The sequence below is a fragment of the Bactrocera neohumeralis genome, chromosome 4 (assembly GCF_024586455.1).
Source record: "Bactrocera neohumeralis isolate Rockhampton chromosome 4, APGP_CSIRO_Bneo_wtdbg2-racon-allhic-juicebox.fasta_v2, whole genome shotgun sequence".
NCBI lineage: Eukaryota > Metazoa > Arthropoda > Insecta > Diptera > Tephritidae > Bactrocera > Bactrocera neohumeralis.
In genome coordinates this window covers 54,608,462-54,624,747 of record NC_065921.1, presented here as the reverse complement: position 1 = coordinate 54,624,747, position 16,286 = coordinate 54,608,462, and the positions used below count along the sequence as shown (strand labels likewise).

General features: G+C 39.8%; 1 protein-coding gene across 1 annotated transcript; it reads right to left on the bottom strand.

Annotated features, from left to right (window-relative positions):
- Positions 1-4,527: 4,527 nt before the first annotated feature.
- LOC126754587 (formin-like protein 2) lies at positions 4,528-5,787 on the bottom strand. The gene is made up of 4 exons (XM_050466692.1): positions 5,608-5,787; positions 5,356-5,548; positions 5,110-5,289; positions 4,528-5,048 (listed from the first exon to the last, which is right to left on the bottom strand). The coding sequence occupies exons 1-4, from the start codon at positions 5,634-5,636 to the stop codon at positions 4,578-4,580; spliced, it is 873 nt and encodes a 290-aa protein (XP_050322649.1). The 5' UTR covers positions 5,637-5,787; the 3' UTR covers positions 4,528-4,577.
- Between the last annotated feature and the right edge of the window lie 10,499 nt (positions 5,788-16,286).

The window sequence follows — 16,286 nt, the reverse complement described above, 5'->3', positions numbered from 1 at the left end:
TATAATCACATAATCGGTGTCTAGGCTAGTAAAAAAGAAGAATGCCCAGTACGCATGAACTGTGGCAATAAAAACAATGACAAAACCAATAACCCTCATAGTAGTTAGCTGGCAGTAGTACATAAAATCAGCAATAATAATAACAACAACAACAACAACAACCACTATAATTTGTTATATAGTTAAATTAAACACTCAGCACATTATCGGTTGTGAAAGCAATGAAATCACCACAATAATGACAACATTAACATGAATACACACTTGCAGTCATATAACTATGACCACAATCATAGCCACAGCTATAACACTTTGGCGTAACGGTAAAGCCTGCTGCGCGGCGAACCCCGTCAACCATAAACGTAGTAAACGGCGAGTGCTGGCGGTTGCAGCAGTTTTTACCAATCAGCACATCATCACGCAGCACCCTAACACCTGTTGCCGGTTTCGCAGCTGTTTAAGCTTGACGCCTATTATTCGATATGCCAATATTATGTGTTGTTTGTTTATTTGTCGTGTTTTGTACTTGCTGTTGCTGTGTCTGTGTGTAGTCTTTGTGTAGTATTTTTCAGCTTCGTACTCATTCAAGCAGTTATCAGCAGCCGGCGCTTGTTTTTGTTGTTAATATTGGTTGGTTGAAAATTTGCAACGTTGCAATGATTATTTTGTTTACTTGTAACGCCGCTACTCTCTAGGCTTCAGCTATAAAATGCAGCTGTTACCTTTTAAATAAGCCTAATATTTAATTGTACACTGAGTACACTTACCAAAGCTGCACTAAATAAATATGTAGCAGCGATGGCTTAGAGTGTGAAATTAGCTGATGGCTTAATGAGACCTTTGGGCGCTCAATTAGCATGAAACTCTGAGGTCTCTTAAAGGTTATGAAAGGCGTATTTACTTTTTTGTTAGAAAAAGCAATAAAGGGATCAATTAGTATAACCTCTCCCTCCTGGGACTCAAAGTATTTCCTTAACTTGAGAAATTTCGGCATAGAAGGAAATTTCAGTTAAATTTTATAAAAATAAATCTTTGCGTCGTTAAATCACTTTTCGAGTTCATATTTACTCATAAGATAACAGGAGCTTACTTATTAATCGACAGATGGCCAAACTTGAAATCACACTTCGTTCAGGTGACTGATTGCTGAGGCTTAAACTTGGTAAAATGTAGCGCTCATTTAAAACAATTATTTATATTTTCCTGTTGTTATAGCCGCAGAAAACATTCCTTAAGTCATTTTGAGATAATGGAACAAGTTGACTCCTTGGTCGAACCCAAATAAGGGCTCGGTTTTTTAAAGTAGGCCTGACTGTCTTAACAATGACTTTATTTTGCTGTATACAGAGAAACCTGTTTAAAGCGAAATTTCTAGGGTTTATGGTTAAATATCTAATCATCATCTGAAAATTTTTGGGTACGAAATCTTTGATATTCCGCCTTTGGGAAGCAATTGACCGATGCATCTCGAATGTGCATTTGTCGGACGGCGGGCAGGATGCGTGTCGCAATTTCTATCGGAATCAAAAAATTTAATGATATTCATATTTGCTAATAAGTTATCTTCTAGTTAAAGTAAGAAAATTCCAAAAAAAAGTGTAAAATTCTAAAATATTTAAAAAAATGAAAATAAGTGGTTGATTAAAAAAAGTTTATTATATGTTCAATCTAGACTTTTGTTAATTTTTTTTAGTTTAAATAGAAGATAATTTAATGCCAAAGATAATAAACTTTGCCCAATTCCATACGACTTTTAGTTTTTTCCTATTCAATTAAGGAAAATCGTTAAAATGAAAAACCGAGAAATTACTCAATAAAGTTTTCTCTTTCTGCCCAAGCGCTCATATATCCGCTAGACGCTCGGTCAATATTTTCCTTAAGCGTCAACAATATTTCGAATTTCCATCTATAACTTTGAGATCTTAGATAATTTTGAAAGAGACTTAAGCAAAAAATAAACCAAAATTGATTTTCTGAACATTCTAAAGCGGGGGAGCCTGCCTAAAATATAAAGTCTATGGTATTGATAACATTCTATTGTTACCATATAGAAAGGTACTACTGTATGGACTTATTCTTCATGCTTCCATGTCTAATTTATAGTTCATTTTGCAAATTATACAGTCTTGATAATGGTGTACCAAATTATTTATGTAAATAACTGAAGATCTCATACCATCGAAAGTCAGTTGTTTTACTTTCTAGGGTCTTATTTTACGAACATTCTATAAGTAAAGGATGACTATCTGACGGTGACTCTGGATTCAAGTTCCGGTTATTTTCAATAAAATATCTTTCCTAGCAGCCAACATTTTTAGGCACAATCGGAAACCTAAACATTTTTTGTGTAAAAGTTGAGTTACTTTTTTGTGCGTTCTCTCCAGCTTCTGTTTCGTCACAGCTGTTAACATTAATTTTTAAAAAGAAGAAGAAGAAAAGGGATTGAAGAGGTACCAGAGTTTTGTGCAAGTGGGAGGATACTTTAAGATTTGAGTTACCAATACAATGACAGCAAAACAAGCCATTAAAAGAGAACCTGGTAATTCTATACCAAAATGGCTTGAAATTGAAATGGACATCGCATATTGGACGGTGGTGGTGTGACAGTTGTATAAGTAAAGACAGGATTAATTCAATTTTCAAAGTTCAAAGTTTGAGTAGATTTTTGGAGCTCCAGACCGAAGAAAACTTTCATGTGGCCTGGTTAGGATAGGGTCGATGAGATGTCTGATCTCAAGATAACCCTTGGATTGCTATATCCGTTCGGTCAATGACCAAACTTTCACCATTCGTTCAATGACCGGGTACCCGGGTACCCAGGTGGAGCAGACATAGAAGTCGTTAGTATACTGAATAAAAATTTTTTTTTCTGTGTAAGTTGGCTACAACGCATAGGAAATAACTATATATGGGGACAATCACCCTATTCTGTGCATTTTGAGGGTTACCTTATTCTGGCGAAAATTCAAAAGCTCAAATGCTCACTATTCTCACAAATATCTGTGACGTGTGAAAGCAGCCATCATAATACAAAACATCTATGTTTGTTTTGTTTTGCATATTTGACATTTTTTAAAATATTGAGAATTGAGTGTTATTAGCATGGAGGAACTATTATTTGTATATGCGGCAATTGTTGAGGAGGAGGAATCGGGAGGTAGGAGAAATATTTTAAAGGGTTTGCGAGACAAAAGCGATCCCTTTACTATGCAAGACACTGCATTTATTAACACATTTCGATTCCCAAAATCGCTATGTAAATTGCTGATAAGTGAATTGGTGCCGCATGATGTGCAGAAGTCAAATATTCCTTTTGATCTGCGTTTCCTGACGAGTTTATATTTTTACGGGCATGGCTCTTATCAAAAATGCGTTGGTAATAATTATATGCTCTCTATGAGCCAATCCTCAGTGTCAAGAGCTCTGCACTTTATTTCAAAACTGATTGTGGATGTTAAGGGAAGTGAAATTTATTTCCCTTCAAGCGCGCAGGATGTGTCAGATGCAAAGAAGGGGTAAGATAAATAAATAAAAATAAATATAAATAAATAAATAAATTTTTTCTTAAAGATTTTACACGAAATTTGGGATCAAGGGCACAATCGGCGCAATCGATTGTACCCATATTGGGATTGTTTCACCCTCAAGCACAGACGCCACTACTCCTCTCTCACTTTTTATGAACCGGAAAGGATTTTACAGCCTTAATGTAGAAGCAGTACGTAATGTTCTATATTATACAAACTATTTTATTAATACATATGTATATATTTGCATTTTTGGCAGGTTTGTGATCGACTTCTGTTCACCGCTGTCAACGCGAGATATCCCGGGTCTTGCCATGATTCTGGTATTTGGACCACATCCCCAACACGTATGCACCTCACAAATACCTATAACACGCAAAGTGATTCGTGGTTGTTAGGCGACCAAGGATATCCATTGGAGCCATGGCTGTTAACGCCAGTCGCTGAACCTTCAAACGCAAGGGAAGTGCGTTACAATAAGTTGCACGCCAAAGCACGTAATACCATTGAGAGAGCCTTTGGTGTTTTGAAGTCACGATTCCGGTGCCTCTTAAAACACCGCATTCTTCATTACAGCCCTGTAAAAGCGTCTTTGATTATTTACGCTTGTACAATTCTTCACAACATTTTACTGAAGCATGGTGTGGCTGCAGACCTTGGCTTCGAAGAAGTTTTAGAAGAATCACAAGACACCGAAATTGTTTTCGAAAACCCCAATTTTAGGGAGGGTGCTAGAGTAAGAGAACGTTACATTATGTCTTTATAATATACATATGTATGTATATATTTCCAGTGGCGTTATGTACTATAAATATATATATATATAAATATATATACATACATATATGTAAGTTACTGTCTGTCTCTGTACATTTTACTTCCTCTAAGAATGAATAAAAAAAAATCTACATATGTTTAAATAATTCATTTTATTTTATTTAATTTTTTTTATTTTTTTACATTCTTATTTCATTTTTTACATTTTTATTTCATTTTTTACATTCTTATTTCATTTTTTACATTTTTATTTCATTTTTTACATTTTTATTATTATTTATCCAATTTTTGGGACAACTTGGCCATAACCTCAGACAGCGAGGTTAATGCCTGTGTCATTTGAGCCAGCACCCCTGCCATCTGCACATTTTGCTCTACAATTTTTCTTTGTAGAGCAATGGCCTCCTCCTCTCGCTTTTCTCTGTCCTCCAATTTTTTTAGCACTGTTCCAAGCATCTTCGCTGCAGTCAATTTTTCGGGAGGGATATAAGAAGACGATGGCATGGGAGAAGATAATATGGGAGGAGATAAAGAAGAAGATGGAGGTGATGGTGAAGAAGAAAAATGAGGTGAAGGCGAGGAAGAAAAATTTATTGATAAAGCAGGAAAAGCTGGAGCAGGCGATGTGACTGCTAGTGAAGATGCTGGAACAGGCGATGCGACTGTTGGTGTGGGCGCTGGAGCAGGCGATGTTGGTGTTGGCGAGGAAGCTGGAGCTTGTGTATTTATATACAACGGCAAAACCTGTAAGTATAAAACGGATCAATTATTGCCTCATGTAATAAAAAAATATATAGTAAATTACCTGATGACCCAAAGTCGCAACACCCGGCAATCCATCCACCGCTGCTGCCCCAAATGTTGTTATGGCTTGCTCCTCGAATGGAGTCATTCCACTTATCGGATGGCCTCCACCAGTCGCTTGCGCATGGGTCTTAAGTTTGCGCGCTCGCGATCGCAACTGGTGTTTCCAATGCATTAATGACTATGGAAATATACATATGTGTGTATTTTAGTAATGTGACACAAACGCAAGCATTTATTATCTTACCTCCTTCCACTTGGCTGCCGACCGAGTTGGGCCTCTTAAGGTATTTAAATTATCTGCTAACTCCGACCAAAGTATTTGCAGCCCTTGAGGGTTGGTCGGATTTAGCTTCCCCCGTTGCAACTCAGGATGCTGCTTCCAAAACATTACGTAATGTTGCAGCTGCTCCTGAGTTGTCCGCTCCGTTTTTGCACGCCTAGGAATATAGGAAATTATTGTATATATATATATTTTAAAATTTGGAAAATTACTTACATATGCTGATTATTCATTTGTGTGTCCATTTTTGTTTTGGTTTTTTCAGAATAGGGCTGTTATTTTTATTAAAACAGCTGTTTGACAGCAAAAAGCTTTTTACCTCACGTGGTGACTTTTTAAAGCTTTTTTCTTATGAGGTTTGAGCAAGAATAGCCTCACAACATATGCCTCACAAGAAATCTCTCAAATGTTTCCTCTCAACTCAGTTTTTTCAGAATAGGGCTGTTATAAAGCATTTCGTATTCTGTGTCTGAAATAAAAAGCTCTTTTCTTTAGAAGTTGTTAAGATATAAAATGCTCTTGACAGTGCAGGTTATGAATTAAATATCTGATTGTGCATATTGTTGTGAAAATGGAAGATATTTACTTTTGTTATTATTGTTAAACGAAGATGAAAATTGTGAGAATAGGAATCGCGCGCGGCATTTAAAATCTATTTTCTGTGAGCGAGAATACCTTTGGGCAAAAATTTTTAAAAAATTGATGATAGCCCCACACGATGAGCACCTTAAACTGCAATGGTTCCAGCAGCTTTGAACTTCTTTGGACACGGCTTATATCAGGAAATGTGTAGGTAATAACGTCAACTTGCCCATGAGTTAGTCGTTCCTTTCGAGAAGTGAACAGGCTGTAGCAAAACTTATTGTGAAGGTGAAGGGACAGGAAATAAAGTTTCCCAGTTCAAAAGAGAAAGAAACTTTTATAAAAATGGGGCAAGTATTATTGTAATACAAATAATAATATATTAATTTACGGTAAATTATTTGATATATATTCCAAATTTTTTAGAAAATTTCGAATAAAAAGCACCATAGGAGCAATTGACTGCACGCAAATTGCTATCAATATAATTTGAATAGAAATCAGCTGTTTCTATTTACGTTATTTTGTTCACCACACGTGTGGGGAAAAGCTTTGCGAATTGAAGCTTTTACTTTTACCAAGATTGAGACAGAATACCAAAATATTTCATGATTGATAAATATTTGAGTTAATTTTCAATATTTTACTAATTTGTCAAGTGCACATAAAAGGGTGATAGTCTATAGTTCTCGTAGAAATAACGAAAGCGGAGTGCCAAGGTCAATGGGTATTTAGGTACCTAAGCCGTCCCTCCCCCCTTTCCATTTCGGACGAAAAGAAAGAAACGTGTTCAGTTGGAATTCTACAAGCGTATAAAGTATACAGAGATAAGTGAAAAAAAAATATACGAAATATGCATTTTTGGCTATTTTGATAACTTCTGGCGCCAATTCAAATACTGACATTGCAAGGGAAATGTGGCAGCTGTATTCATTTCCATTATATCGCGCAGCAATGAGTATCAATCGCTTCTGGAACATTATTCGTTTTATTCGATTTGACGATGCCAATACTAGAGCTCAGCGCTTAGAAAGTGATAAAGCTGCTCCAATACGGGACATTTGGACAATGTTAAATAGTAATTTAGCAAAACATTATAAACCAACAGAATACCAAACAATCGACGAGCAACTTTATCCATACCGAGGTCGAACTAGATTCACTCAATACATTCCATCAAAGCTAGTTAAAAATGGAATTAAAGTATGGTGGATATGTGATGGTGAAAATTCGTATCCACTTACTGGAGAGCTTTACACTGGGAAATTGAAAGATGGTCGTGAGAAAAATGTTGTTGAAAGAGTTGTTAAAGACTTGGTGGCACCATACAAAGGATCCGGTAGAAACATTACAATGGATAATTTCTTCACAACTCTTCCACTAGCAAAATTTTTACTATCTTGGAACTTGACGATTGTTGGTACTCTGAAGAAAAATGAAGCATACATTCCACCAGCAATGGCTGTTTCAAAAACTGGAGAAGAATTATCCACTGTGTTTGGCTTTCATGAAAAAGTAACCCTATGTAGTTATGTGCCAAAAAAGAACAAGGTAGTAATTATGCTATCATCAATACATCACAAAGCAAAAATTAGTGATAGTGCAAAGAATAAACCCAAAATCATCGAGTTTTATAACTGGTCTAAAGCTGGAGTAGACACGATGGATAAAATGCTTGGTAGATATACTACTAAAAGATCAACTCAACGATGGCCTCTAGCATTTTTTTACAATATTCTCGATATTGCCTGCCTTGCAGCATATATTCTGTATTATGAGAATAATAAAATGCTTGTGAAAAAATCGTATGAACGACTATTATATTATCGGAAATTGGGCAGAGAGCTGTGTACTCCATTCGTTGAAAATCGTGCGAATAATGTACAAATTATGATGCATTTCTCAACGAAAGTGGCGATTGAATCTCTTCTTGGTCGAGCTGTCAATCCAAATGCGCAGCCAACATCTGTATCATTGAGACCACAGACCTCAGAAGCAGCGCGATTCAACTGGAAGGAAAAAGATTACTGGTGTATTGTATAAATCTCCTCAAAGTGAAACGTCGCAAAACTAGCAAAATATGTTCAGTATGTAAGAAACCTATTTGTGATGAACACTGTATTACAACCACGACATGTGAAGGATGTACAGAGCAATTTAATATACTTTAATTCTTATATAGCACTGTATCATAATAAATAAAACAATATAAATAAACAAATAGTAAAAAAATAGAAAATAATATTAATAAAATATATAAAAATGGAGTTATTTTGTTCTTACTAACTATTTTTGTTATTGTTTATAATAAGAATTATTATTAAAATAAAAAAATTGTAAACTATATTGTCTATTATTAATTTAAAAATATTATTATCTGAATATTTTTATAAATAATCTCTTAAGTGTGTGTAAACCCGTCATTTATATATATAAATCTCAGCGCGTACCCGGGTACCTGGTTATTGAACGGAGGAGGTATCAAGTTTGATAGTTAATAACTTTCATTAAATAATTGATTCTAAAAAATTTTGACGACAAATGGGTGTCAAATAACTTTAATTTTGGGGATCCAGGCGGCCATAAAATTTTTTTGAGGAGGAGTTAAGAAAAATTGACATGTAGATTAAAATAGATACCCGGGTACCCGGTCATTGACCGGACGGATATACAGGTCTTTTTGAAAACATATGAAAACTGTTGTAATTAAATTTTAGCTCTCAACTAAGCGCCTTGTACAAATCTGCTTAGGTGCTTTATTTCCATTTCGACTACTTCACACGGATTTCTAAAAGTAAGACATCCGAGTTATTTTGGCGTAGGCGTAGCAAATGAGGAAGGATGAGAAGGAAGTCTTGAGATGACTATATCATTTTAATCCCAGCAGCTCATGCAACTGGCATCCAGTAAAGTATTCAATCTTACCGCATGAATAACGATCGGCCGTGTTCACTTAGAACTCCAGACGGTATTGAAGGGCGAACTTTGCTGAGTGCGAACAGCTCACTAGACATCTTACTATTTGCACTGCATCAAAAAGACAATGCGATTGCACCCTAGCTAGTAGCAGCACTAGTCAACTATTAAGTAGTGAATTGCAAAATCGTACCTATTCTCTATAGTTCGCGTTACTGAAATACCTGACTGTGTGAGAAAATCAGCCACACAGTTTCCTGCATTTCAGCTCAGATCCTTTCTAGAACTCACTCCATCCCAGAGGAAAGGTTTCTACATAAACATACCTCACTAGTCTTCAGTATATGGTCAGCATGCAGTTCGAAACAGTAGATATACTTCGCATCAAACCGAGGTTCTTCGACATATAACTGATTTGCGCCTATGCCACGACGGAAGAGAAGGACGATGTGACCAAAAATGCCTCATATGAGCGCTTGGAACGCAGCTATGAGAGCTTCCCCCGCCACGATGTCAAAATCTTGCTGGCGACCTTAATGCCAAGGTGGGCGAAGAAGCTATCTTTGGCACTATGGTCAGTAAATTAAGCCTCCACGACGAAACATCCCCAAATGGGTTGAGGCTGACCGACTTCGCCGGGGCCCGAAATCTGGTTATTCGAAGTACAAGATTCCAGCATAGAAAAATTCGTCAAGCTTCCTGGCTGTCTCCGGATCGACATACCACCAACCAGATCGATCCGAAGTCTAACATCGACTCGGACCACTATCTTGTTGCAGCCAAGATTCGCACCCGCCTCTGTGCAGCAAAAAACGCACGTCAACAAACACAACAAAGGTTCGACGTCGAGAAGCTGCAATCACAACAGACAGCTGAACGATTTTCTACTCGGCTGGCACTCCTGCTCTCTGAGAGCACTCATCAACAACTCGGTATAAGGGAACTGTGGGACGGAATTTCACGCTCCTTACGTACAGCTGCATCCGAAACCATTGGTTGGAAAGAAAACAGACTGCCTACCACGCAACGTTACGATCGACCACAACAGGCGAACCCAATTCCCCAATCGATGACGATGGAGAAGAAGTTTGAATAGCAATTACCCGCCTGAAGAACAATAAAGCGGCGGGGGCGGACGGATTGCCGGCCGAGCTATTTCAACACCGCGGCGAAGAACTGATAAGGAGCATGCCTCAGCTTCTTCGTAAAATATGCTCGGACAAACGCCTGCCCTTCTTCTTCTTCTTAATTGGCGTAGACACCGCTTACACGATTATAGCCGAGTTAACAACAGCGCGCCAGTCGTTTCTTCTTTTCGCTACGTGGCGCCAATTGGATATTTCAAGCGAAGCCAGGTCTTTCTTTCTCCACTTGGTCCTTCCAACGGAGTGGAGGTCTTCCTCTTCCTCTGCTTCCCCCGGCGGGTACTGCGTCGAAAACTTTCAGAGCTGAAGTGTTTTCGTCCATCCGGACAACATGACCTAGCCAGCGTAACCGCTGTCTTTTAATTCGCTGAACTATGTCGATGTCGTCGTATATCTCGTACAGCTCATCGTTCCATCGAATGCGGTATTCGCCGTGGCCGACGCGCAAAGGACCATAAATCTTTCGCAGAACTTTTCTCTCGAAAACTCGCAACGTCGACTCATCCGTTGTTGACATCGTCCAAGACTCTGCACCATATAGCAGGACGGAAATTATGAGTGACTTATAGAGTTTGGTTTTTGTTTGTCAAGAGAGGACTTTGCTTCTCAATTGCCTACTCAGTCCGAAGTAGCACCTGTTGGCAAGATTTATCCTGCGTTGGATTTCTAGGCTGACATTGTTGGTGGTGTTTTCGCTGGTTCCAAGATAGACGAAATTATCTACAACTTCAAAGTTATGTCTGTCAACAGTGACGTGAGTGCCAAGTCGCGAGCGCGGCGACTGTTCCTTTGATGACAGGAGATATTTCGTCTTGCCCTCGTTCACTGCCAGACCCATTTGTTTTGCTTCCTTGTCCAGCCTGGAAAAAGCAGAACTAACGGCGCGGGTGTTAAGGCCGATAATATCAATATCATCGGCATACGCCAGCAGCTGTACACTCTTATAGAAGATGGTACCTTCTCTATTTAGTTCTGCGGCTCGAACTATTTTCTCCAGAAGCAGGTTGAAAAAGTCGCACGATAGGGAATCACCTTGTCTGAAACCTCGTTTGGTATCGAACGGCTCGGAGAGGTCCTTCCCGATTCTGACGGAGCTTTTGGTATTGCTCAACGTCAGCTTACACAGCCGTATTAGTTTTGCGGGGATACCAAATTATGACATCGCGGCATAAAGGCAACTCCTTTTCGTGCTGTCGAAAGCAGCTTTGAAATCGACGAAAAGGTGGTGTGTGTCGATTCTCTTTCACGGGCTTTTCCAAGATTTGTCGCATGGTGAAAATCTGGTCGGTTGTTGATTTTCCAAGTCTGAAGCCACACTGATAAGGTCCAATCAGTTTGTTGACGGTGGGCTTTAATCTTTCACGCAATACGCTCGATAGAACCTTATATGCGATGTTGAGGAGGCTAATCCCACGGTAGTTGCCGCAGATTGTGGGGTCTCCCTTTTTGTGGATTGGGCATAGCACACTTAAATTCCAATCGTTGGGCATTCTTTCGTCCGACCATATTTTTCAAAGAAGCTGATACATGCTCCCTATCAGTTCTTCGCCGCCGTGTTTGAATAGCTCGGCCGGCAATCCGTCGGCCCCTGCCGCTTTGTTGTTCTTGAGGCGGGCAATTGCTATTCGAACTTCTTCATGGTCGGGTAATGGAACGTCTGCTCCATCGTCATCGATTGGGGAGTCGGGTTCTCCTTCTCCTGGTGTTGTGCGTTCACTGCCATTCAGCAGGCTGGAGAAGTGTTCCCTCCATAATTTAACTATGCTCTGGGCATCAGTGACTAGATCACCTTTGGGGATTCTACAAGAGTATGCTCCGGTCTTGAAACCTTCTGTTTGCTCGCATTTTTTCGTAGAATTTTCGAGCATTACCCTGTCGGCCAGCTTATCAAGCTCTTCGTACTCACGCATTTCGGCCTCTTTCTTCTTCTGTCTGCAAATGCGTCTCGCTTCCCTCTTCACCTCTCGGTATCTATCCCATCCCGCACGTGTAGGGGTCGATCGTAACGTTGCGAGGTAGGCAGCCTGTTTTCTCTCCGCTGCGACACGGCACTCCTCCTCGTACTAGCTATTCTTTTGCACCTACCGAAAACCAATGGTTTCGGTTGCAGCTGTACGTAAGGAGTTCGAAATGCCGTCCCACAGTTCCCTTATACCGTTTTTGCGTTTTTTGCTGCACGAGGGCGGGTGCGAATCTTAGCTGCAACAAGATAGTGGTCCGAGTCGATGTTAGGACCTCGGAGCGCACGAACATCTAAAACACTGGAAACGTGTCTTCCGTCTATCACAACTTTATCGATCTGGTTGGCCGTTTTTCGATCCGGAGACAGCCAGGTAGCTTGATGAATCTTCTTATGCTGGAATCTAGTACTACAGATAACCATATTTCGGACCCCGGCAAAGTCGATCAGCCTCAACCCATTTGGGGATGTTTCGTCGTGGAGGCTGAATTTACCGACCGTAGTGTCAAAGATACATTTTTTGCCCACCCTGGCGTTAAAGTCGCCAAGCATGATTTTGACATCGTGGCGGGGGCAGCCCTCATAAGTGCGCTGAAAGCACTCATAAAATGCATCTTTGGTCACATCGTCCTTCTCTTCCGTCGTGGCGTAGGCGCAAATCAGCGATATGTTGAAGAACCTCGCTTTGATGCGGATTGTGGCTAGACGTTCATTCACCGGAGTGAATGATAGTACTCGGCGATGGAGTCTCTCTCCCACCACGAATCCTACACCAAACTTGCGCTCCTTTATATGGCCACTGTAGTAAATGTCACAAGGACCTACTCGCCTCTGTCCTTGTCCCGTCCATCGCATTTCTTGGACGGTGATGTCAGCCTTTATTTTTACGAGGACATCAACCAGCTGAGCAGCGGCACCTTCCCAATTAAGGGACCGGACATTCCAGATGCATGCCCTCCATTCGTAGTCCTTATTTCGTTTGCCATGGTCGTCATCAAAAGGGGGGTCTCTCATCCGAGGCTGTTTGCTAATTTTCATTGGTAGAATTTTTTACGTGGCGGGTCCCAAACCCAGCGCACAACCCTGCGGAGGGGATGTTTCGCCTTCTCACTTTAGCTCGCCTTCAAACGGATGTTCTTAGGCTACCCAGAAGTGAGTGAGTCATATGTACAAAAATCGTTTCTGGCCACTCCCAAGTGAATGGCGATCAGAGAACTTTCCTCACTTGCGTGAACTTCTACATATGACTCCATCCTCCAGCATGCCCATCGATTGGAATTTAAGTGTGCTCTGCCCAATCCACTAAAAGGGAGACCCCACAATCTGCAACAACCACCGTGGGATAAGCCCCCTCAACATCGCGTCTAAGGTCCTATCGAGCGTATTGTGTGAAAGATTAAAGTCCAACGTCAACAAATTGATTGGACCTTATCAGTGTGGCTTTAGACCTGGAAAATCAACAACCGACCAGATATTCACCATGTGCCACATTTTGGAAAGTGGAATCGACACACACCACTTCTTCGTCGATTTCAAAGCTGCTTTTGACAGCACGAAAAGTAGCTGCCTTTATGCCGCGATGTCTGTGTAAACTGACATTGAGCAACACCAGAAGCTCCATCAGATCTGCGAAAGATTTATGGTCTATTGCGCGTTGGCCATGGCGAATATCGCATTCGATGGAACGATGAGCTATATGAGATATACGACGACATTACCATAGTTCAGCGAATTAAAAGACAGCAGCCACGCTCTGAAAGTATTCGACGCATTACCCGCCGGCGTAAGCAGAGGAAGGGAATACCTCTACTCCTTTGGAAAAACCAAGTGGAGAAGGACCTAGCTTCGCTTGGAATATCCAATTGGCGCCAAACGTAGCGAAAAGAAGAAACGACTGGCGCGCTGTTGTTATCTCGGCTATAATCGCGTAAGCGGTGTCTACGCCAATAAGGAAAGAAGGCAAGCAGAATATAAGGTAAAATCGAGTAAACATTCGTCGCTTTGTTGGTATGGTAGTATATTAAATGCATTCAACAAGGCACCTGTGAGATTTTCATTATAAAAACATACAAAATAAAAATAAGTGCTCTAATCAATGACATAAAAATCAAAGTGCAACAATTCCGTGTTGCTGCTTTTCCAAATTCAGCCTCAGTAACCGTAAAGTTGCAAGTATTAAAACATATACGGAGACATAAATTTGCACACACCTAGACATATGACGCCCAACAATTTATCAGATAAAAATTAATGTTGCATGCAACAGCACAGCACATACTTATATTTCCCATGGCTGTATTTAAAGTGTGGAATTGTGTTAGTTGCGGCAGGGCTGACAGTACCTTGAAATCATGCATGGCTGCCCGCGGCTATGCAACAGCTTCTGTTGACACTGACATACGTATGTATGTATGTACATACATACATATCGCATACAATGACTTTTCGCGACGCGTAAACATACGAACGTACGGAGAGCATTCGAGGCAAGCAAGCGCTGATGTGCATGTTGCAACAGATGTTGAGGCTTCCACATGCCTATGTTGTTGTTATTTTTGTGTATACCCTTTTCTTGTTGTTGCAGCGCTTAAGCAAATTGGCCCATTATTAATTTTGTTTCTGCGTTGTTGATGCTTTTCTTGTTGTACTTCCGTGGCTGACGTATTGTCGCCGCAAATCCATCATCAATTCACATAACGTATACGCCATGTGGCACCCAACACCGACGGCCTAAACTTGTACCCGCGCATTTCCGCGTGTATTTATGTATCTGGAGGGCTACCAATTTATGGTTCACGATTCGCAATTTTTGCCGAAATATTTTTGCCACCGTTGTGGCACTGCCAGTGCTGTTGTTGTTGTCGCTTTTATTAATGTCCTCAACGTTCATTTGCTTGCCGTGCCAGCTGTGCCACATCATTTTAGCGAAGGATTTACTTTTGCTGTGGCAGGCCGCGCATAATGATGACATTTCTCTTTGTGCCGTAGCATCAATTGCACATTATCTCACTCGTAGCTGCATTCGCTCAGTCAGCTTGGTGTCAACTGTCGCGTCTGCGCGTTGAGCGGAGGTCAAATTGACGCGAGGTAAACAGCTAGAACGCAATAATGGAAATTTACGCAGGAGCGTTGCATATACATATATGTGTACCATGTGTGCATGTTTGTGTTCAGCTTAAGATGCCGGCAGCGGAATTTAAGCTAATTTAACTATTGCAATTGTTTGCTCAAGTGATTAAGTAAGTAAGCGAACTATAAATATTTTTAAATTTAAAATCACATAGTTTTTTCAAAAAATCGGGAAATTGACCAATGTCTTACATGTCAAGTTTTCACAATGTGGTTAGTTAAAGAATGAAATAGTTTTATATCTCTTCTAAGTTAGAAAGGCTAAGTTCTTAGGTAGGAAGATAGATGGAGTGACTATCTGTCCCTCGTTTCCGTAGTCTAATTATAGGATGGTACCTGCTCTGGGTAGTTCATCACCTGGAACCCACTGCAAGTTTATCCCCAAATAAGATGTTAGATACACTGAAAATCTAGGCTTTATTTAGCTATCTTTGATGCAATCTTAAGTCGTTTTAGTTATTTTAAGCCGCTGGCTATCTGTATAGAAGTGTCAATATATTTCTTGAAGTGCCTACAACGTTTGTCAGAGCAGGAAGGTTTTCTTTAATTGCTGTGATCTCCCACTTGCTTACCTTGTTTGCACCCATTCGTATAGGATTTTTATTTATTTTATGCCAGTTGCTTAGATACATATCTGTAAATGTAAAATGACAATTATTGCTTGACTATGCGCTGTTTTATGGGCAGATGTGGTCAAGCAAGATAACGGAATAATAAATAATTATCAAAACTCGGTGGCATTGTAATTAATATTTATCTGCATACATATATAAAAGAAAGTTGTTGGTAGTTACACCATTTATAACTGAAGAACGGCTGAACCGATTTGGCTGAAAATTGGTGGGAAGTCGCTTAGAACCAGGGTAAAGACATAGGATACCTTTTATCTCTTTATGTCAAAATTTAATACAACTCACAAATACAAAAATTATATTTCAAATAATATAAATTTTTTCAAAATTTGAATATTTCATTTACTCAAAAAAAAAAAAAAACAATAACAAAAACAATAAAAAAAACCTCACATCCATATATAAGTTCGTGGATCGACCCTCATCTCAACTCTTTTAAAGCTGTAGTAACCAAATCGATGGAAAGCGTCCGCTGATCGCATACCTGACACCATCAACAACAACCTGTTTATTTCCACTTTGTATTTGCGT